A 21666-nucleotide genomic window follows, 5' to 3' on the forward strand; every position below is an offset into this window, starting at 1 on the left:
AGTAGTAGTATTGACAGAGAAAAAGAGAGAGAGAGTAGTAGTATTGACAGAGGAAAGAGAGAGAGAGAGAGTAGTAGTATTGACAGAGGAGAGAGAGAGTAGTAGTATTGACAGAGGAGAGAGAGAGTAGTAGTATTGACAGAGGAAAGAGAGAGAGTGGTAGTCTTGACAGAGGAAAAGAGAGAGAGGGAGAGTAGTAGTATTGACAGAGGAAAGGGAGAGAGAGAGAGAGAGTAGTAGTATTGACAGAGGAAAGAGAGAGTGGTAGTATTGACAGAGGAGAGAGAGAGTGGTAGTATTGACAGAGGAAAGAGAGAGTGGTAGTATTGACAGAGGAAAGAAGGAGAGAGTGGTAGTATTGACAGAGGAAAGAGAGAGCAGTAGTATTGACAGAGGAGAGAGAGAGCAGTAGTATTGACAGAGGAAAGAGAGTGTTAGTATTGACAGAGGAGAGAGATAGTAGTAGTATTGACAGAGGAAAGAGAGAGTGGTAGTATTGACAGAGGAGAGAGAGAGTGGTAGTATTGACAGAGGAGAGAGAGAGTGAGAGAGTAGTATTGACAGAGGAAAGAGAGAGAGAGAGTGGTAGTATTGACAGAGGAAAGCGAGAGTAGTAGTATTGACAGAGGAAAGAGAGAGTAGTAGTATTGACAGAGGAAAGAGAGAGAGAGTAGTAGTATTGACAGAGGAAAGAGTGAGAGAGATAGTAGTAGTATTGACAGAGGAAAGAGAGAGTGGTAGTATTGACAGAGGAGAGAGAGAGTGGTAGTATTGACAGAGGAGAGAGAGAGTGGTAGTATTGACAGAGGAAAGAGAGAGTGGTAGTATTGACAGAGCAAAGAGGGAGAGAGGGGTAGTATTGAAAGAGGGAGAGAGTGGTAGTATTGAAAGAGGGAGAGAGTGGTAGTATTGAAAGAGGGAGATAGTAGTAGTGTTGACAGAGGAAGAGAGAGAGTGGTAGTATTGACAGAGCAAAGAGGGAGAGAGGGGTAGTATTGAAAGAGGGAGAGAGTGGTAGTATTGAAAGAGGGAGGGTGGTAGTATTGACAGAGGGAAAGAGAGAGTGGTAGTATTGACAGAGGAAAGAGTGAGAGAGTGGTAGTATTGACAGAGGAAAGAGTGAGAGAGTGGTAGTATTGACAGAGGAAAGAGGGAGAGGGGTAGTATTGACAGAGGAAAGAGTGAGAGAGTGGTAGTATTGACAGAGGAAAAGAGAGAGAGGGGTAGTAGTATTGACAGAGGAAAAGAGAGAGAGAGTAGTAGTATTGACAGAGGAAAGACAGAGAGAGAGTAGTAGTATTGACAGAGGAAAGAGAGAGAGAGAGAGTAGTAGTATTGACAGAGGAGAGAGAGAGTGGTAGTCTTGACAGAGGAAAGAGAGAGAGGGAGAGTAGTAGTATTGACAGAGGAAAGAGAGAGTAGTAGTATTGACAGAGGAAAGAGAGAGTGGTAGTATTGACAGAGGAGAGAGAGAGTAGTAGTATTGACAGAGGAAAGAGAGAGAGTGGTAGTCTTGACAGAGGAAAGAGAGAGAGGGAGAGTAGTAGTATTGACAGAGGAAAGGAGAGAGAGAGAGAGAGTAGTAGTATTGACAGGGGAAAGGGGAGAGTGGTAGTATTGACAGAGGAGAGAGAGAGTAGTAGTATTGACAGAGGAAAGAGAGTGGTAGTATTGACAGAGGAAAGAGAGAGTGGTAGTATTGACAGAGGAAAGAAGGAGAGAGTGGTAGTATTGACAGAGGAAAGAGAGAGCAGTAGTATTGACAGAGGAAGAGAAAGAGAGAGAGTAGTAGTATTGACAGAGGAAAGAGAGAGAGAGAGTGGTAGTATTGACAGAGGAAAGCGAGAGTAGTAGTATTGACAGAGGAAAGAGAGAGTGGTAGTATTGACAGAGAGGAGAGAGAGAGTGGTAGTATTGACAGAGGAAAGAGAGAGTGGTAGTATTGACAGAGGAGAGAGAGAGTGGTAGTATTGACAGAGGAAAGAGAGAGTAGTAGTATTGACAGAGGAAAGAGAGAGAGAGAGTAGTAGTATTGACAGAGGAAAGAGAGAGAGAGTGGTAGTATTGACAGGAAAGCGAGAGTAGTAGTATTGACAGAGGAAAGAGAGAGTGGTAGTATTGACAGAGGAGAGAGAGAGTGGTAGTATTGACAGAGGAAAGAGAGAGTGGTAGTATTGACAGAGCAAAGAGGGAGAGAGGGGTAGTATTGAAAGAGGGAGAGAGTGGTAGTATTGAAAGAGGGAGAGAGTGGTAGTATTGAAAGAGGGAGAGAGTGGTAGTATTGAAAGAGGGAGAGTGGTAGTATTGACAGAGGGAAGAGAGAGAGTGGTAGTATTGACAGAGGAAAGAGTGAGAGAGTGGTAGTATTGACAGAGGAAAGAGTGAGAGAGTGGTAGTATTGACAGAGGAAAGAGGGAGAGGGGTAGTATTGACAAAGGAAAGAGTGAGAGAGTGGTAGTATTGACAGAGGAAAGAGAGAGAGAGGGGTAGTATTGACAGAGGAAAGAGAGAGAGAGAGTGGTAGTATTGACAGAGGAAAGCGAGAGTAGTAGAATTGACAGAGGAAAGAGAGAGAGAGAGTAGTAGTATTGACAGAGGAAAGAGAGAGAGAGAGTAGTAGTATTGACAGAGGAAAAGAGAGAGAGAGTAGTAGTATTGACAGAGGAGAGAGAGAGTGGTAGTCTTGACAGAGGAAAGCGAGAGAGGGAGAGTAGTAGTATTGACAGAGGAAAGAGAGAGTAGTAGTATTGACAGAGGAAAGAGAGAGTGGTAGTATTGACAGAGGAAAGAGAGAGTGGTAGTATTGACAGAGCAAAGAGGGAGAGAGGGGTAGTATTGAAAGAGGGAGAGAGTGGTAGTATTGAAAGAGGGAGAGAGTGGTAGTATTGAAAGAGGGAGAGAGTGGTAGTATTGAAAGAGGGAGAGTGGTAGTATTGACAGAGGGAAAGAGAGAGTGGTAGTATTGACAGAGGAAAGAGTGAGAGAGTGGTAGTATTGACAGAGGAAAGAGTGAGAGAGTGGTAGTATTGACAGAGGAAAGAGGGAGAGGGGTAGTATTGACAGAGGAAAGAGTGAGAGAGTGGTAGTATTGACAGAGGAAAGAGAGAGAGAGGGGTAGTTTTGACAGAGGAAAGAGAGAGTAGTAGAATTGACAGAGGAAAAGAGAGAGAGAGTAGTAGTATTGACAGAGGAAAGAGAGCGAGAGAGTAGTAGTATTGACAGAGGAAAGAGAGAGAGAGAGTAGTAGTATTGACAGAGGAAAGAGAGAGAGAGAGTAGTAGTATTGACAGAGGAAAGAGAGAGAGAGAGAGTAGTAGTATTGACAGAGGAGAGAGAGAGTGGTAGTCTTGACAGAGGAAAGAGAGAGAGGGAGAGTAGTAGTATTGACAAAGGAAAGAGAGAGTAGTAGTATTGACAGAGGAAAGAGAGAGTGGTAGTATTGACAGAGGAGAGAGAGAGTGGTAGTATTGACAGAGGAAAGAGAGAGAGTGGTAGTCTTGACAGAGGAAAGAGAGAGAGGGAGAGTAGTAGTATTGACAGAGGAAAGGGAGAGAGAGAGAGTAGTAGTATTGACAGAGGAAAGAGAGAGTGGTAGTATTGACAGAGGAAAGAGAGAGTAGTAGTATTGACAGAGGAAAAGAGAGAGAGGGAGAGTAGTAGTATTGACAGAGGAAAGAGAGAGAGGGAGAGTAGTAGTATTGACAGAGGAAAGAGAGAGTAGTAGTATTGACAGAGGAAAGAGAGAGTGGTAGTATTGACAGAGGAGAGAGAGAGTAGTAGTATTGACAGAGGAAAGAGAGAGAGGGAGAGTAGTAGTATTGACAGAGGAAAAGAGAGTAGTAGTATTGACAGAGGAAAGAGAGAGTGGTAGTATTGACAGAGAGAGAGAGAGTAGTAGTATTGACAGAGGAAAGAGAGAGAGTGGTAGTCTTGACAGAGGAAAGAGAGAGAGGGAGAGTAGTAGTATTGACAGAGGAAAGGAGAGAGAGAGAGTAGTAGTATTGACAGAGGAAAGGGAGAGAGAGAGTAGTAGTATTGACAGAGGAAAGGGAGAGAGAGAGAGAGTAGTAGTATTGACAGAGGAAAGGAGAGAGAGAGAGAGTAGTAGTATTGACAGAGGAAAGAGAGAGTGGTAGTATTGACAGAGGAGAGAGAGAGTGGTAGTATTGACAGAGGAAAGAGAGAGTGGTAGTATTGACAGAGGAAAGAAGGAGAGAGTGGTAGTATTGACAGAGGAAAGAGAGAGCAGTAGTATTGACAGAGGAGAGAGAGAGCAGTAGTATTGACAGAGGAAAGAGAGTGTTAGTATTGACAGAGGAAAAGAGAGTAGTAGTATTGACAGAGGAAAGAGAAAGTAGTAGTATTGACAGAGGAAAGAGAGAGTAGTAGTATTGACAGAGGAAAGAGAGAGAGAGAGAGTAGTATTGACAGAGGAAAGAGAGAGAGAGAGTGGTAGTATTGACAGAGGAAAGCGAGAGTAGTAGTATTGACAGAGGAAAGAGAGAGTAGTAGTATTGACAGAGGAAAGAGAGAGAGAGTAGTAGTATTGACAGAGGAAAGAGTGAGAGAGATAGTAGTAGTATTGACAGAGGAAAGAGAGAGTGGTAGTATTGACAGAGGAGAGAGAGAGTGGTAGTATTGACAGAGGAGAGAGAGAGTGGTAGTATTGACAGAGGAAAGAGAGAGTGGTAGTATTGACAGAGCAAAGAGGGAGAGAGGGGTAGTATTGAAAGAGGGAGAGAGTGGTAGTATTGAAAGAGGGAGAGAGTGGTAGTATTGAAAGAGGGAGATAGTAGTAGTGTTGACAGAGGGAAGAGAGAGAGTGGTAGTATTGACAGAGCAAAGAGGGAGAGAGGGGTAGTATTGAAAGAGGGAGAGAGTGGTAGTATTGAAAGAGGGAGGGTGGTAGTATTGACAGAGGGAAGAGAGAGAGTGGTAGTATTGACAGAGGAAAGAGTGAGAGAGTGGTAGTATTGACAGAGGAAAGAGTGAGAGAGTGGTAGTATTGACAGAGGAAAGAGGGAGAGGGGTAGTATTGACAGAGGAAAGAGTGAGAGAGTGGTAGTATTGACAGAGGAAAGAGAGAGAGAGGGGTAGTAGTATTGACAGAGGAAAGAGAGAGAGAGAGTAGTAGTATTGACAGAGGAAAGACAGAGAGAGAGTAGTAGTATTGACAGAGGAAAGAGAGAGAGAGAGAGTAGTAGTATTGACAGAGGAGAGAGAGAGTGGTAGTCTTGACAGAGGAAAGAGAGAGAGGGAGAGTAGTAGTATTGACAGAGGAAAGAGAGAGTAGTAGTATTGACAGAGGAAAGAGAGAGTGGTAGTATTGACAGAGGAGAGAGAGAGTGGTAGTCTTGACAGAGGAAAGAGAGAGAGGGAGAGTAGTAGTATTGACAGAGGAAATGGAGAGAGAGAGAGTAGTAGTATTGACAGAGGAAAGGGAGAGAGAGAGAGTAGTAGTATTGACAGGGGAAAGGGAGAGTGGTAGTATTGACAGAGGAGAGAGAGAGTAGTAGTATTGACAGAGGAAAGAGAGTGGTAGTATTGACAGAGGAAAGAGAGAGTGGTAGTATTGACAGAGGAAAGAAGGAGAGAGTGGTAGTATTGACAGAGGAAAGAGAGAGCAGTAGTATTGACAGAGGAAAGAGAGTGGTAGTATTGACAGAGGAGAGAGAGAGTGGTAGTATTGACAGAGGAAAGAGAGAGTAGTAGTATTGACAGAGGAAAGAGAGAGTGGTAGTATTGACAGAGGAGAGAGAGAGTGGTAGTATTGACAGAGGAAAGAGAGAGTGGTAGTATTGACAGAGGAGAGAGAGAGTGGTAGTATTGACAGAGGAAAGAGAGAGTAGTAGTATTGACAGAGGAAAGAGAGAGAGAGAGTAGTAGTATTGACAGAGGAAAGAGAGAGAGAGAGTGGTAGTATTGACAGAGGAAAGCGAGAGTAGTAGTATTGACAGAGGAAAGAGAGAGTGGTAGTATTGACAGAGGAGAGAGAGAGTGGTAGTATTGACAGAGGAAAGAGAGAGTGGTAGTATTGACAGAGCAAAGAGGGAGAGAGGGGTAGTATTGAAAGAGGGAGAGAGTGGTAGTATTGAAAGAGGGAGAGAGTGGTAGTATTGAAAGAGGGAGAGAGTGGTAGTATTGAAAGAGGGAGAGTGGTAGTATTGACAGAGGGAAGAGAGAGAGTGGTAGTATTGACAGAGGAAAGAGTGAGAGAGTGGTAGTATTGACAGAGGAAAGAGTGAGAGAGTGGTAGTATTGACAGAGGAAAGAGGGAGAGGGGTAGTATTGACAGAGGAAAGAGTGAGAGAGTGGTAGTATTGACAGAGGAAAGAGAGAGAGAGGGGTAGTATTGACAGAGGAAAGAGAGAGAGAGAGAGTGGTAGTATTGACAGAGGAAAGCGAGAGTAGTAGAATTGACAGAGGAAAGAGAGAGAGAGAGTAGTAGTATTGACAGAGGAAAGAGAGAGAGAGAGTAGTAGTATTGACAGAGGAAAGAGAGAGAGAGAGTAGTAGTATTGACAGAGGAAAGAGAGAGAGAGAGAGTAGTAGTATTGACAGAGGAGAGAGAGAGTGGTAGTCTTGACAGAGGAAAGAGAGAGAGGGAGAGTAGTAGTATTGACAGAGGAAAGAGAGAGTAGTAGTATTGACAGAGGAAAGAGAGAGTGGTAGTATTGACAGAGGAAAGAGAGAGTGGTAGTATTGACAGAGCAAAGAGGGAGAGAGGGGTAGTATTGAAAGAGGGAGAGAGTGGTAGTATTGAAAGAGGGAGAGAGTGGTAGTATTGAAAGAGGGAGAGAGTGGTAGTATTGAAAGAGGGAGAGTGGTAGTATTGACAGAGGGAAGAGAGAGAGTGGTAGTATTGACAGAGGAAAGAGTGAGAGAGTGGTAGTATTGACAGAGGAAAGAGTGAGAGAGTGGTAGTATTGACAGAGGAAAGAGGGAGAGGGGTAGTATTGACAGAGGAAAGAGTGAGAGAGTGGTAGTATTGACAGAGGAAAGAGAGAGAGAGGGGTAGTATTGACAGAGGAAAGAGAGAGTAGTAGAATTGACAGAGGAAAGAGAGAGAGAGAGTAGTAGTATTGACAGAGGAAAGAGAGCGAGAGAGTAGTAGTATTGACAGAGGAAAGAGAGAGAGAGAGTAGTAGTATTGACAGAGGAAAGAGAGAGAGAGAGTAGTAGTATTGACAGAGGAAAGAGAGAGAGAGAGAGTAGTAGTATTGACAGAGAGAGAGAGAGTGGTAGTCTTGACAGAGGAAAGAGAGAGAGGGAGAGTAGTAGTATTGACAAAGGAAAGAGAGAGTAGTAGTATTGACAGAGGAAAGAGAGAGTGGTAGTATTGACAGAGGAGAGAGAGAGTGGTAGTATTGACAGAGGAAAAGAGAGAGTGGTAGTCTTGACAGAGGAAAGAGAGAGAGGGAGAGTAGTAGTATTGACAGAGGAAAGGAGAGAGAGAGAGTAGTAGTATTGACAGAGGAAAGAGAGAGTGGTAGTATTGACAGAGGAAAGAGAGAGTAGTAGTATTGACAGAGGAAAGAGAGAGTAGTAGTATTGACAGAGGAAAGAGAGAGAGAGAGTAGTAGCATTGACAGAGGAAAGAGAGAGTGGTAGTATTGACAGAGGAAAGAGAGAGTAGTAGTATTGACAGAGGAAAGAGAGAGTAGTAGTATTGACAGAGGAAAGAAGAGAGAGAGAGTAGTAGTATTGACAGAGGAAAGGGAGAGAGAGAGAGTAGTAGTATTGACAGAGGAAAGAGAGAGTGGTAGTATTGACAGAGGAAAGAGAGAGTAGTAGTATTGACAGAGGAAAGAGAGAGTAGTAGTATTGACAGAGGAAAAGAGAGAGAGAGAGAGTAGTAGTATTGACAGAGGAGAGAGAGAGAGTAGTAGTATTGACAGAGGAAAGAGAGAGAGAGAGAGTAGTAGTATTGACAGAGGAGAGAGAGAGTGGTAGTCTTGACAGAGGAAAGAGAGAGAGGGAGAGTAGTAGTATTGACAGAGGAAAGAGAGAGTAGTAGTATTGACAGAGGAAAGAGAGAGTGGTAGTATTGACAGAGGAAAGAGAGAGTGGTAGTATTGACAGAGCAAAGAGGGAGAGAGGGGTAGTATTGAAAGAGGGAGAGAGTGGTAGTATTGAAAGAGGGAGAGAGTGGTAGTATTGAAAGAGGGAGAGAGTGGTAGTATTGAAAGAGGGAGAGTGGTAGTATTGACAGAGGGAAGAGAGAGAGTGGTAGTATTGACAGAGGAAAGAGTGAGAGAGTGGTAGTATTGACAGAGGAAAGAGTGAGAGAGTGGTAGTATTGACAGAGGAAAGAGGGAGAGGGGTAGTATTGACAGAGGAAAGAGTGAGAGAGTGGTAGTATTGACAGAGGAAAGAGAGAGAGAGGGGTAGTTTTGACAGAGGAAAGAGAGAGTAGTAGAATTGACAGAGGAAAGAGAGAGAGAGAGTAGTAGTATTGACAGAGGAAAGAGAGCGAGAGAGTAGTAGTATTGACAGAGGAAAGAGAGAGAGAGAGTAGTAGTATTGACAGAGAAAAAGAGAGAGAGAGTAGTAGTATTGACAGAGGTGAGAGAGAGTGGTAGTATTGACAGAGGAGAGAGAGAGTGGTAGTCTTGACAGAGGAAAGAGAGAGAGGGAGAGTAGTAGTATTGACAAAGGAAAGAGAGAGTAGTAGTATTGACAGAGGAAAGAGAGAGTGGTAGTATTGACAGAGGAGAGAGAGAGTGGTAGTATTGACAGAGGAAAGAGAGAGAGTGGTAGTCTTGACAGAGGAAAGAGAGAGAGGGAGAGTAGTAGTATTGACAGAGGAAAGGGAGAGAGAGAGAGTAGTAGTATTGACAGAGGAAAGAGAGAGTGGTAGTATTGACAGAGGAAAGAGAGAGTAGTAGTATTGACAGAGGAAAGAGAGAGTAGTAGTATTGACAGAGGAAAGGGAGAGAGAGAGAGTAGTAGCATTGACAGAGGAAAGAGAGAGTGGTAGTATTGACAGAGGAAAGAGAGAGTAGTAGTATTGACAGAGGAAAGAGAGAGTAGTAGTATTGACAGAGGAAAGGGAGAGAGAGAGAGTAGTAGTATTGACAGAGGAAAGGGAGAGAGAGAGTAGTAGTATTGACAGAGGAAAGAGAGAGTGGTAGTATTGACAGAGGAAAGAGAGAGTAGTAGTATTGACAGAGGAAAGAGAGAGTAGTAGTATTGACAGAGGAAAGAGAGAGAGAGAGAGTAGTAGTATTGACAGAGGAAAGAGTGAGAGAGATAGTAGTAGTAGTATTGACAGAGGAAAGAGAGAGTGGTAGTATTGACAGAGGAGAGAGAGAGTGGTAGTATTGACAGAGGAGAGAGAGAGTGGTAGTATTGACAGAGGAAAGAGAGAGTGGTAGTATTGAAAGAGGGAGAGAGTGGTAGTATTCACAGAGGAGAGAGATAGTAGTAGTATTGACAGAGGAAAGAGAGAGTGGTAGTATTGACAGAGGAGAGAGATAGTAGTAGTATTGACAGAGGAAAGAGAGAGTGGTAGTATTGACAGAGGAGAGAGAGAGTGGTAGTATTGACAGAGGAGAGAGAGAGTGGTAGTATTGACAGAGGAAAGAGAGAGTGGTAGTATTGAAAGAGGGAGAGAGTGGTAGTATTCACAGAGGAGAGAGATAGTAGTAGTATTGACAGAGGAAAGAGAGAGTGGTAGTATTGACAGAGGAGAGAGATAGTAGTAGTATTGACAGAGGAGAGAGAGAGTGGTAGTATTGACAGAGGAAAGAGAGAGTGGTAGTATTGACAGAGGAGAGAGATAGTAGTAGTATTGACAGAGGAAAGAGAGAGTGGTAGTATTGACAGAGGAAAGAGAGAGTGGTAGTATTGACAGAGGAGAGAGATAGTAGTAGTATTGACAGAGGAAAGAGAGAGTGGTAGTATTGACAGAGGAGAGAGAGTGGTAGTATTGAAAGAGTGAGAGAGTAGTAGTGTTGACAGAGAAAAGAGGGAGAGAGTGGTAGTATTGAAAGAGGGAGAGAGTGGTAGTATTGAAAGAGGGAGAGAGTGGTAGTATTGAAAGAGGGAGAGAGTAGTAGTGTTGACAGAGAAAAGAGGGAGAGAGTGGTAGTATTGAAAGAGGGAGAGAGTGGTAGTATTGAAAGAGGGAGAGAGTGGTAGTATTGAAAGAGGGAGAGAGTAGTAGTGTTGACAGAGAAAAGAGGGAGAGAGTGGTAGTATTGAAAGAGGGAGAGAGTGGTAGTATTGAAAGAGGGAGAGAGTGGTAGTATTGAAAGAGGGAGAGAGTAGTAGTGTTGACAGAGGGAAGAGAGAGAGTGGTAGTATTGACAGAGCAAAGAGGGAGAGAGGGGTAGTATTGAAAGAGGGAGAGAGTGGTGGTATTGAAAGAGGGAGAGTGGTAGTATTGACAGAGGGAAGAGAGAGAGTAGTAGTATTGACAGAGGGAAGAGAGAGAGTTGTAGTATTGACAGAGGAAAGAGTGAGAGAGTGGTAGTATTGACAGAGGAAAGAGTGAGAGAGTGGTAGTATTGACAGAGGAAAGAGGGAGAGGGGTAGTATTGACAGAGGAAAGAGTGAGAGAGTGGTAGTATTGACAGAGGAAAGAGTGAGAGTGGTAGTATTGACAGACGAAAGAGAGAGAGAGGGGTAGTATTGACAGAGGAAAGAGAGAGAGAGGGGTAGTATTGACAGAGGAAAGAGAGAGAGAGGGGTAGTATTGACAGAGGAAAGAGAGAGAGAGTGGTAGTATTGACAGAGGAAAGAGAGAGAGAGTGGTAGTATTGACAGAGGAAAGAGAGAGTAGTAGTATTGACAGAGGAAAGAGAGAGTAGTAGTATTGACAGAGGAAAGAGAGAGAGAGAGAGTGGTAGTATTGAAAGAGAGAGAGAGAGTGGTAATATTGACAGAGGAAAAAGAGAGAGTGATAGTATTGACAGAGGAAAGAGAGAGAGAGAGAGAGAGAGAGAGAGAGTGGTAGTATTGACAGAGGAAAGAGAGAGAGAGAGAGAGTGGTAGTATTGACAGAGGAAAAAGAGAGAGAGTGGTAGTATTGACAGAGGAAAGAGAGAGAGAGAGTGGTAGTATTGACAGAGGAAAGAGAGAGAGAGAGAGTGGTAGTATTGACAGAGGAAAAAAGAGAGAGAGTGGTAGTATTGACAGAGGAAAAAGAGAGAGTGGTAGTATTGACAGAGGAAAGAGAGAGAGAGAGTGGTAGTATTGACAGAGGAAAGAGAGAGAGAGAGTGGTAGTATTGACAGAGGAAAGAGAGAGAGAGAGTGGTAGTATTGACAGAGGAAAGAGAGAGAGAGAGTGGTAGTATTGACAGAGGAAAGAGAGAGAGAGAGTGGTAGTATTGACAGAGGAAAGAGAGAGAGAGAGTGGTAGTATTGACAGAGGAAAGAGAGAGAGAGAGTGGTAGTATTGACAGAGGAAAAAGAGAGAGAGAGTGATAGTATTGACAGAGGAAAGAGAGAGAGAGTGGTAGTATTGACAGAGGAAAAAGAGAGAGAGAGTGATAGTATTGACATAGAAAGAGAGAGAGAGAGAGAGAGAGAGAGAGAGAGAGAGAGAGAGTGGTAGTATTGACAGAGGAAAGAGAGAGAGAGTGGTAGTATTGACAGAGGAAAGAGAGAGAGAGAGTGGTAGTATTGACAGAGGAAAGAGAGAGAGAGTGGTAGTATTGACAGAGGAAAGAGAGAGTAGTAGTATTGACAGAGGAAAGAGAGAGAGAGAGAGAGAGAGTGGTAGTATTGAAAGAGAGAGAGAGAGTGGTAGTATTGACAGGAAAAAGAGAGAGAGAGTGATAGTATTGACAGAGGAAAGAGAGAGAGAGAGAGAGAGAGAGAGAGAGAGAGAGAGAGAGTGGTAGTATTGACAGAGGAAAGAGAGAGAGAGTGGTAGTATTGACAGAGGAAAGAGAGAGAGAGAGAGAGAGAGTGGTAGTATTGACAGAGGAAAGAGAGAGAGAGAGTGGTAGTATTGACAGAGGAAAGAGAGAGAGAGAGAGAGAGAGTGGTAGTATTGACAGAGGAAAAAGAGAGAGAGAGTGGTAGTATTGACAGAGGAAAAAGAGAGAGTGGTAGTATTGACAGAGGAAAGAGAGAGAGAGTGGTAGTATTGACAGAGGAAAGAGAGAGAGAGAGAGAGAGAGTGGTAGTATTGACAGAGGAAAGAGAGAGAGAGAGAGTTGTAGTATTGACAGAGGAAAGAGAGAGAGAGTGGTAGTATTGACAGAGGAAAGAGAGAGAGAGAGTGGTAGTATTGACAGAGGAAAAAGAGAGAGAGAGTGGTAGTATTGACAGAGGAAAGAGAGAGAGAGAGTGGTAGTATTGACAGAGGAAAGAGAGAGAGAGTGGTAGTATTGACAGAGGAAAGAGAGAGAGAGAGTGGTAGTATTGACAGAGGAAAGAGAGAGAGAGAGTAGTAGTATTGACAGAGGAAAGAGAGAGAGAGAGAGTGGTAGTATTGACAGAGGAAAGAGAGAGAGAGAGTGGTAGTATTGACAGAGGAAAGAGAGAGAGAGAGTAGTAGTATTGACAGAGGAAAGAGAGAGAGAGTGGTAGTATTGACAGAGGAAAGAGAGAGAGAGAGTGGTAGTATTGACAGAGGAAAGGTCAATGGGAATGGTCACTGTGGAGGTGACAGGCTGTAATAGCACCCTATTCCCTTATATAGTGAACGACTTACCCGGAGAAAGGAAGTCCATAGTGTACCCGTTGGCTCAGCCACAGTCTTAGCAAACATAGAAGGGTTTAAACAACATGAGAGAATACTTAGCCCCAATTTCTACCATCCAGGATTCTGTATTTCTCAAGACCAATTGGAAAACCGAGGATTGGATTAGGATTTGATTTGATATCTCACCAAAAATGGCTTTTGGAACCATGTCATGACTTGACTTGAGTCAATCATCACTTTGGTTTGGTCATGTTTCTGTGTTACCTCAATGTGTAGGTAAGTATTGGTGCTTTGTTCTCAGTGTGAGCCTGGTGTGTGTCTAGGCGTTGCATGGCTTTCTGTCCCTCACGATATCCTATGGCCCGCTCTGTCCTACAGGAGCAGTACGTGTTCATCCACGACGCCATCTTGGAGGCGTGTCTGTGCGGGGACACCACCATCCCAGCCAACCAGCTGCGATCGGTCTACTATGACATGAACCGCCTGGACCCCCAGACTAACTCCAGCCAGATCAAAGAGGAGTTCAGGGTACTGTGTGTGTGTGTGTCTGTGTGTGTGTGTGTGTGTGTGTGTGTGTGTGTGTGTGTGTGAGCATGCGTTGTTCATCATACGTATATTGGTGTACATAAATGCTCTTCACTCCAAGGCACAATTGAAGGTGTCTACCAGGCTCATATCCCTTCCTCCCTCCAGACTCTGAACATGGTGACTCCTACGTTGCGTGTGGAGGACTGCAGCATCGCCCTGCTCCCCAGGAACCACGAGAAGAACCGCTGCATGGACGTCCTCCCGCCAGACCGCTGTCTGCCCTTCCTCATCACCATCGACGGAGAGAGTTCCAACTACATCAACGCCGCTCTCATGGACGTACGTCTCACACACACACACACACACTCATTCTCACACACACTCAGACTTAGGCACGCTCACTCGTAACCTTTTTAAATGACTTGCAGTGTCAGTCCGTGTGCAAGTCATTGGATGTAAATGTACTGCTGGAAAAGTGCTGAGTCAATAGTGGAACTGTTCTTTTTTAATCATTGTGCTGAAATATGATGATGTGGATAGGTCACTGTTCAATCACCGATCTACATAAAGGGCAGATTTGGCGCTTTGAATGAAGAGCAAACTTTATTAGTGGTAGATTAGTGGCATATTGGCTGTCTGTGACAACTTCTTTATTATGGAGAAAGGAGAGAGGGAGGGAGTGGGAGAGACAGACATAGAGGGAGCAACGGGACGGAAGAGGGAGGAGTTGGGGAATAGTGTAGAGGGAGAAGGAAACAGAGAGAGAGCAAGGGACAGCGGGCGACTCAGCAGTCCTGGGGCGTCCTGTGGTTAAATAGCTGGTGTGTAAATAGCCCATCCATCTCTATAATAATCACCCCATGTTACTTAGCCAGCCATTTCCCAGCCAAACCTAAACAGTAGGGGGACAGTGTATCATGTTGATGAATGGCTAGTGCTTTTTCTGTGTTTCCACCAACAATTACATCCTCATCGAAAATGATTTAAAAAACAGATGGCTTTGGATGGATTTGTCTCATCGTCATGGAAATGGACATTCATAATTGCAGTGTGTTTTTTGTCGAACGCAGCAGTATGACTCAGTTTGGATTGGCTTTATGGAAATAATGTGTCACCAATTATACTCATGCATATTTGGTATATACAATAAGGATATAGTATGTGGTCTTAGTGTTGATAGTGGAAGTCATTCAGAACGGTCATGAATATCTGGAAATAAATACGTTCCCTGTACATGATTCCTCAAAAACAAAGTGACCCGCAGACCTCAGATACATACAACCTCACATAGTAACCTGAACTTGATTGTGAGAATTCTCTGCATTATGACTAAAGGCCTGATGACATGTTCTTGATCTTAGTGATGTAAATACTGTCTTTCTGTTCATTTTGGGGTTGCTGACTTTCTCTTCCTCGTCGTTTTCCTCCTCCACAGAGCTACAAGCAGCCGTCTGCATTCATCGTTACCCAGCACCCCTTGCCCAACACGGTCAAAGACTTCTGGAGGCTGGTGCTGGACTACCACTGCACCTCTATAGTGATGCTCAACGACGTAGACCCAGCACAGGTAAGACTAACATACACACACACACATACACACACACACACGAGAGGCCAATCAAGTCACTCCAAACCATGTGACGCCATGCAATCCTTTATCATACTATCAGACATTCCAGTCTCCGTCATAGACTAGTCATTAGTACATGATCATAGACAGATCGCTACCAGTAGGTTTGAAAGAGGAGGGGAAGGAGTCTGCCTCAAATGGCCTTGGGGCCCTGCCTGTCAAAATGTTCAAAGAATAGCAGGTGGCAGCATTTCCTAGCAACACCACCCAGCTGGGTTACTACAGTATCCTCTCATTCCCTATTCTGACTGTAGCCCGGCAACAATTACCACAGCTATAGCAATATATATATATATATATATACACAATGACATCAACTAGGCATTCCTATATATATGTGTATGTATGTTGGAATGCCTAGTTGATGTCATTGTGTTTTCTCTCATCTGCTGTTGAGGAGGCAGCTCAATAGAACAGGATAGTCAGGCGGTGTTTCACTCTCCTGAACTGTTAAATTGTAGATGTTTTTGTGTGTTTGAAGGCATGACCTTGAAAGACAATGAGAGAATTGCAGTTATCAAAAGAAGGTGAATGTGAATGCCAACGCAATCAATAGGCTCTCATTCAATGACTCATTTGATGTGTGTGTGTGTGTGTGTGTGTGTGTGTGTGTGTGTGTGTGTGTGTGTGTGTGTGTGTGTGTGTGTGTGTGTGTGTGTGTGTGTGTGTGTGCAGCTGTGTCCCCAGTACTGGCCGGAGAACGGCGTGCACCGCCACGGGCCCATCCAGGTGGAGTTTGTGTCAGCTGACCTGGAGGAGGACATCATCAGCAGGATATTCCGCGTCTACAACGCTGCACGGGTACGAGACAGAACACCACACACACACTCCTGTTCCTACAGCTACTATAGCAGACACACACACTCCTGTTCCTACAGCTACTATAGCAGACACACACACACTCCTGTTCCTACAGCTACTATAGCAGACACACACACACTCCTGTTCCTACAGCAACTATAGCAGACACACACACTCCTGTTCCTACAGCTACTATAGCAGACACACACACACTCCTGTTCCTACAGCGACTATAGCAGACACACACACACTCCTGTTCCTACAGCTACTATAGCAGACACACACACACTCCTGTTCCTACAGCTACTATAGCAGACACACACACACTCCTGTTCCTACAGCAACTATAGCAGACATAGACACACACACACACTCCTGTTCCTACAGCTACTATAGCAGACACACACAAACACACACTCCTGTTCCTACAGCGACTATAGCAGACACACACACACTCCTGTTCCTACAGTGACTATAGCAGACACACACACACTCCTGTTCCTACAGCTACTATAGCACACACACACACTCCTGTTCCTACAGCTACTATAGCAGACACACACACACACACACACACACACACACACACACACACACTCCTGTTCCTACAGCTATTATAGCAGACACACACACACTCCTGTTCCTACAGCTACTATAGCAGACATACACACACACTCCTGTTCCTACAGCTACTATAGCAGACATACACACACACACACACTCCTGTTCCTACAGCTATTATAGCAGACACACACACACTCCTGTTCCTACAGCTACTATAGCAGACACACACACACTCCTGTTCCTACAGCTACTATAGCAGACACACACACTCCTGTTCCTACAGCTACTATAGCAGACACACACACACTCCTGTTCCTACAGCTACTATAGCAGACACACACAAACACACTCCTGTTCCTACAGCTACTATAGCAGACATAGACACACACACTCCGGTTCCTACAGCTACTATAGCAGACAGGCACACACACACACACAACACACACACACACACACACACACTCCTGTTCCTACAGCGACTATAGCAGACACACACACACACACACACACTCCTGTTCCTACAGCTACTATAGCAAACATAGACAGACACACACACACACAAACTCCTGTTCCTACAGCTACTATAGCAGACTTAGACACACACACACACTCCTGTTCCTACAGCTACTATAGCAGACATAGACACACATACACACACACTCCTGTTCCTACAGCTACTATAGCAGACATAGACACACACACTCCTGTTCCTACAGCGACTATAGCAGACATAGACACACACACTCCTGTTCCTACAGCTACTATAGCAGACAGGCACACACACACACACAAACACACACACACACACACACACACACACACACACTCCTGTTCCTACAGCGACTATAGCAGACACACACACACACACACTCCTGTTCCTACAGCTACTATAGCAGACACAGACACTCCTGTTCCTACAGCAACTATAGCAGACACACACACACTCCTGTTCCTACAGCTACTATAGCAGACACACACACTCCTGTTCCTACAGCTACTATAGCAGACACAGACACTCCTGTTCCTACAGCAACTATAGCAGACACACACACTCCTGTTCCTACAGTGACTATAGCAGACACACACACACTCCTGTTCCTACAGTGACTATAGCAGACACACACACACTGCTGTTCCTACAGCAACTATAGCAGACACACACACTCCTGTTCCTACAGTGACTATAGCAGACACACACACACTCCTGTTCCTACAGTGACTATAGCAGACACACACACTCCTGTTCCTACAGCGACTATAGCAGACACACACACACACACACACACTCCTGTTCCTACAGCTACTATAGCAAACATAGACAGACACACACACACACAAACTCCTGTTCCTACAGCTACTATAGCAGACTTAGACACACACACACACTCCTGTTCCTACAGCTACTATAGCAGACATAGACACACATACACACACACTCCTGTTCCTACAGCTACTATAGCAGACATAGACACACACACTCCTGTTCCTACAGCGACTATAGCAGACATAGACACACACACTCCTGTTCCTACAGCTACTATAGCAGACAGGCACACACACACACACAAACACACACACACACACACACACACACACACACTCCTGTTCCTACAGCGACTATAGCAGACACACACACACACACACTCCTGTTCCTACAGCTACTATAGCAGACACAGACACTCCTGTTCCTACAGCAACTATAGCAGACACACACACTCCTGTTCCTACAGCTACTATAGCAGACACACACACTCCTGTTCCTACAGCTACTATAGCAGACACAGACACTCCTGTTCCTACAGCAACTATAGCAGACACACACACTCCTGTTCCTACAGTGACTATAGCAGACACACACACACTCCTGTTCCTACAGTGACTATAGCAGACACACACACACTGCTGTTCCTACAGCAACTATAGCAGACACACACACTCCTGTTCCTACAGTGACTATAGCAGACACACACACACTCCTGTTCCTACAGTGACTATAGCAGACACACACACTCCTGTTCCTACAGTGACTATAGCAGACACACACACACTCCTGTTCCTACAGTGACTATAGCAGACACACACACACTCCTGTTCCTACAGTGACTATAGCAGACACACACACACTCCTGTTCCTACAGTGACTATAGCAGACACACACACACTGCTGTTCCTACAGCAACTATAGCAGACACACACACTCCTGTTCCTACAGTGACTATAGCAGACACACACACACTCCTGTTCCTACAGTGACTATAGCAGACACACACACACTCCTGTTCCTACAGTGACTATAGCAGACACACACACACTCCTGTTCCTACAGTGACTATAGCAGACACACACACACTGCTGTTCCTACAGCAACTATAGCAGACACACACACTCCTGTTCCTACAGTGACTATAGCAGACACACACACACTCCTGTTCCTACAGTGACTATAGCAGACACACACACACTGCTGTTCCTACAGCAACTATAGCAGACACACACACTCCTGTTCCTACAGTGACTATAGCAGACACACACACACTCCTGTTCCTACAGTGACTATAGCAGACACACACACACTGCTGTTCCTACAGCTACTATAGCAGACACACACACACACACACACACACACACACACACACACACTCCTGTTCCCACAGCTAATATAGCACACACACTCCTGTTCCTACAGCTACTATAGCAGACACACACACTCCTGTTCCTACAGCGACTATAGCAGACACACACACACTGCTGCTCCTACAGCTACTATAGCAGACACACACACACACACACACACACACACACACACACACACTCCTGTTCCCACAGCTAATATAGCACACACACTCCTGTTCCTACAGCTACTATAGCAGACACACACACACTCCTGTTCCTACAGTGACTATAGCAGACACACACACACTCCTGTTCCTACAGCTACTATAGCACACACACACACTCCTGTTCCTACAGCTACTATATCACACACACTCCTGTTCCCACAGCTAATATAGCACACACACTCCTGTTCCTACAGCTACTATAGCAGACACACACACTCCTGTTCCTACAGCGACTATAGCAGACACACACACACTCCTGTTCCTACAGTGACTATAGCAGACACACACACACTCCTGTTCCTACAGCTACTATAGCACACACACACACTCCTGTTCCTACAGCTACTATAGCAGACATACACACACACACACTCCTGTTCCTACAGTGACTACAGCAGACACACACACACTGCTGTTCCTACAGCTACTATAGCAGACACACACACACACACACACTCCTGTTCCTACAGCGACTATAGCAGACACACACACTCCTGTTCCTACAGCAACTATAGCAGACACACACACACACGCCTGTTCCTACAGCTACTATAGCAGACATAGATACACACACACACACACACACACACTCCTGTTCACATCTACTACTATAGCAGACACACACAAACACACTCCTGTCCCTACAGTGACTATAGCAGACATAGACACACACACACTCCTGTTGCTACAGCTACTATAGCAGACACACACATACACACACACTCCTGTTCCTACAGCTACTATAGCAGACATAGACACACAATCTCCTGTTCCTACAGCTACTATAGCAGACAGGCACACACACACACACACACACACACCCACACACACACTCCTGTTCCTACAGTGACTATAGCAGACACACACACACACACACACTCCTGTTCCTACAGCTACTATAGCAGACATAGACAGACACACACACAAACTCCTGTTCCTACAGCTACTATAGCAGACTTAGACACACACACACACACTCCTGTTCCTACAGCTACTATAGCAGACATAGACACACACACACTCCTGTTCCTACAGCTACTATAGCAGACACACACACACACACACACACACTCCTGTTCCTACAGCTATTATAGCAGACACACACACACTCCTGTTCCTACAGCTACTATAGCAGACATACATACACACTCCTGTTCCTACAGCGACTATAGCAGACACACACACACACACACACACACACACACACACACACACACACACACTCCTGTTCCCACAGCTAATATAGCACACACACTCCTGTTCCTACAGCTACTATAGCAGACACACACACTCCTGTTCCTACAGTGACTATAGCAGACACACACACACTCCTGTTCCTACAGCTACTATAGCACACACACACACTCCTGTTCCTACAGCTACTATAGCAGACATATACACACACACACACTCCTGTTCCTACAGTGACTACAGCAGACACACACACACTGCTGTTCCTACAGCTACTATAGCAGACACACACACACACACACACACTCCTGTTCCTACAGCGACTATAGCAGACACACACACTCCTGTTCCTACAGCAACTATAGCAGACACACACACACACGCCTGTTCCTACAGCTACTATAGCAGACATAGATATACACACACACACACACACTCCTGTTCACACTCCTACTATAGCAGACACACACAAACACACTCCTGTCCCTACAGTGACTATAGCAGACATAGACACACACACACTCCTGTTGCTACAGCTACTATAGCAGACACACACATACACACACACTCCTGTTCCTACAGCTACTATAGCAGACATAGACACACAATCTCCTGTTCCTACAGCTACTATAGCAGACAGGCACACACACACACACACACACACACCCACACACACACTCCTGTTCCTACAGTGACTATAGCAGACACACACACACACACACACTCCTGTTCCTACAGCTACTATAGCAGACATAGACAGACACACACACAAACTCCTGTTCCTACAGCTACTATAGCAGACTTAGACACACACACACACACTCCTGTTCCTACAGCTACTATAGCAGACATAGACACACACACACTCCTGTTCCTACAGCTACTATAGCAGACACACACACACACACACACACACTCCTGTTCCTACAGCTATTATAGCAGACACACACACACTCCTGTTCCTACAGCTACTATAGCAGACATACATACACACTCCTGTTCCTACAGCGACTATAGCAGACACACACACACACACACACACACACACACACACACACACTCCTGTTCCCACAGCTAATATAGCACACACACTCCTGTTCCTACAGCTACTATAGCAGACACACACACTCCTGTTCCTACAGTGACTATAGCAGACACACACACACTCCTGTTCCTACAGCTACTATAGCACACACACACACTCCTGTTCCTACAGCTACTATAGCAGACATATACACACACACACACTCCTGTTCCTACAGTGACTACAGCAGACACACACACACTGCTGTTCCTACAGCTACTATAGCAGACACACACACACACACACACACTCCTGTTCCTACAGCGACTATAGCAGACACACACACTCCTGTTCCTACAGCAACTATAGCAGACACACACACACACGCCTGTTCCTACAGCTACTATAGCAGACATAGATATACACAC

General features: G+C 44.9%; 1 protein-coding gene across 16 annotated transcripts in view; it reads left to right on the forward strand.

Annotated features, from left to right (window-relative positions):
* Positions 1–21666, forward strand: part of LOC112227775 (receptor-type tyrosine-protein phosphatase mu-like) — a 316891-nt gene that overhangs the window by 284705 nt on the left and 10520 nt on the right. For all 16 annotated transcript variants that reach the window (XM_042308521.1, XM_042308523.1, XM_042308526.1 and 13 more), the window contains 4 exons: positions 13039–13188; positions 13354–13527; positions 14624–14755; positions 15494–15619. In XM_042308521.1, the coding sequence (XP_042164455.1) occupies positions 13039–13188; positions 13354–13527; positions 14624–14755; positions 15494–15619 (582 nt within the window). The remainder of the gene's footprint in view (positions 1–13038; positions 13189–13353; positions 13528–14623; positions 14756–15493; positions 15620–21666) is intronic.

This window comes from Oncorhynchus tshawytscha, linkage group LG29 (genome assembly GCF_018296145.1).
Source record: "Oncorhynchus tshawytscha isolate Ot180627B linkage group LG29, Otsh_v2.0, whole genome shotgun sequence".
Classification (NCBI taxonomy): Eukaryota; Metazoa; Chordata; class Actinopteri; order Salmoniformes; family Salmonidae; genus Oncorhynchus; species Oncorhynchus tshawytscha.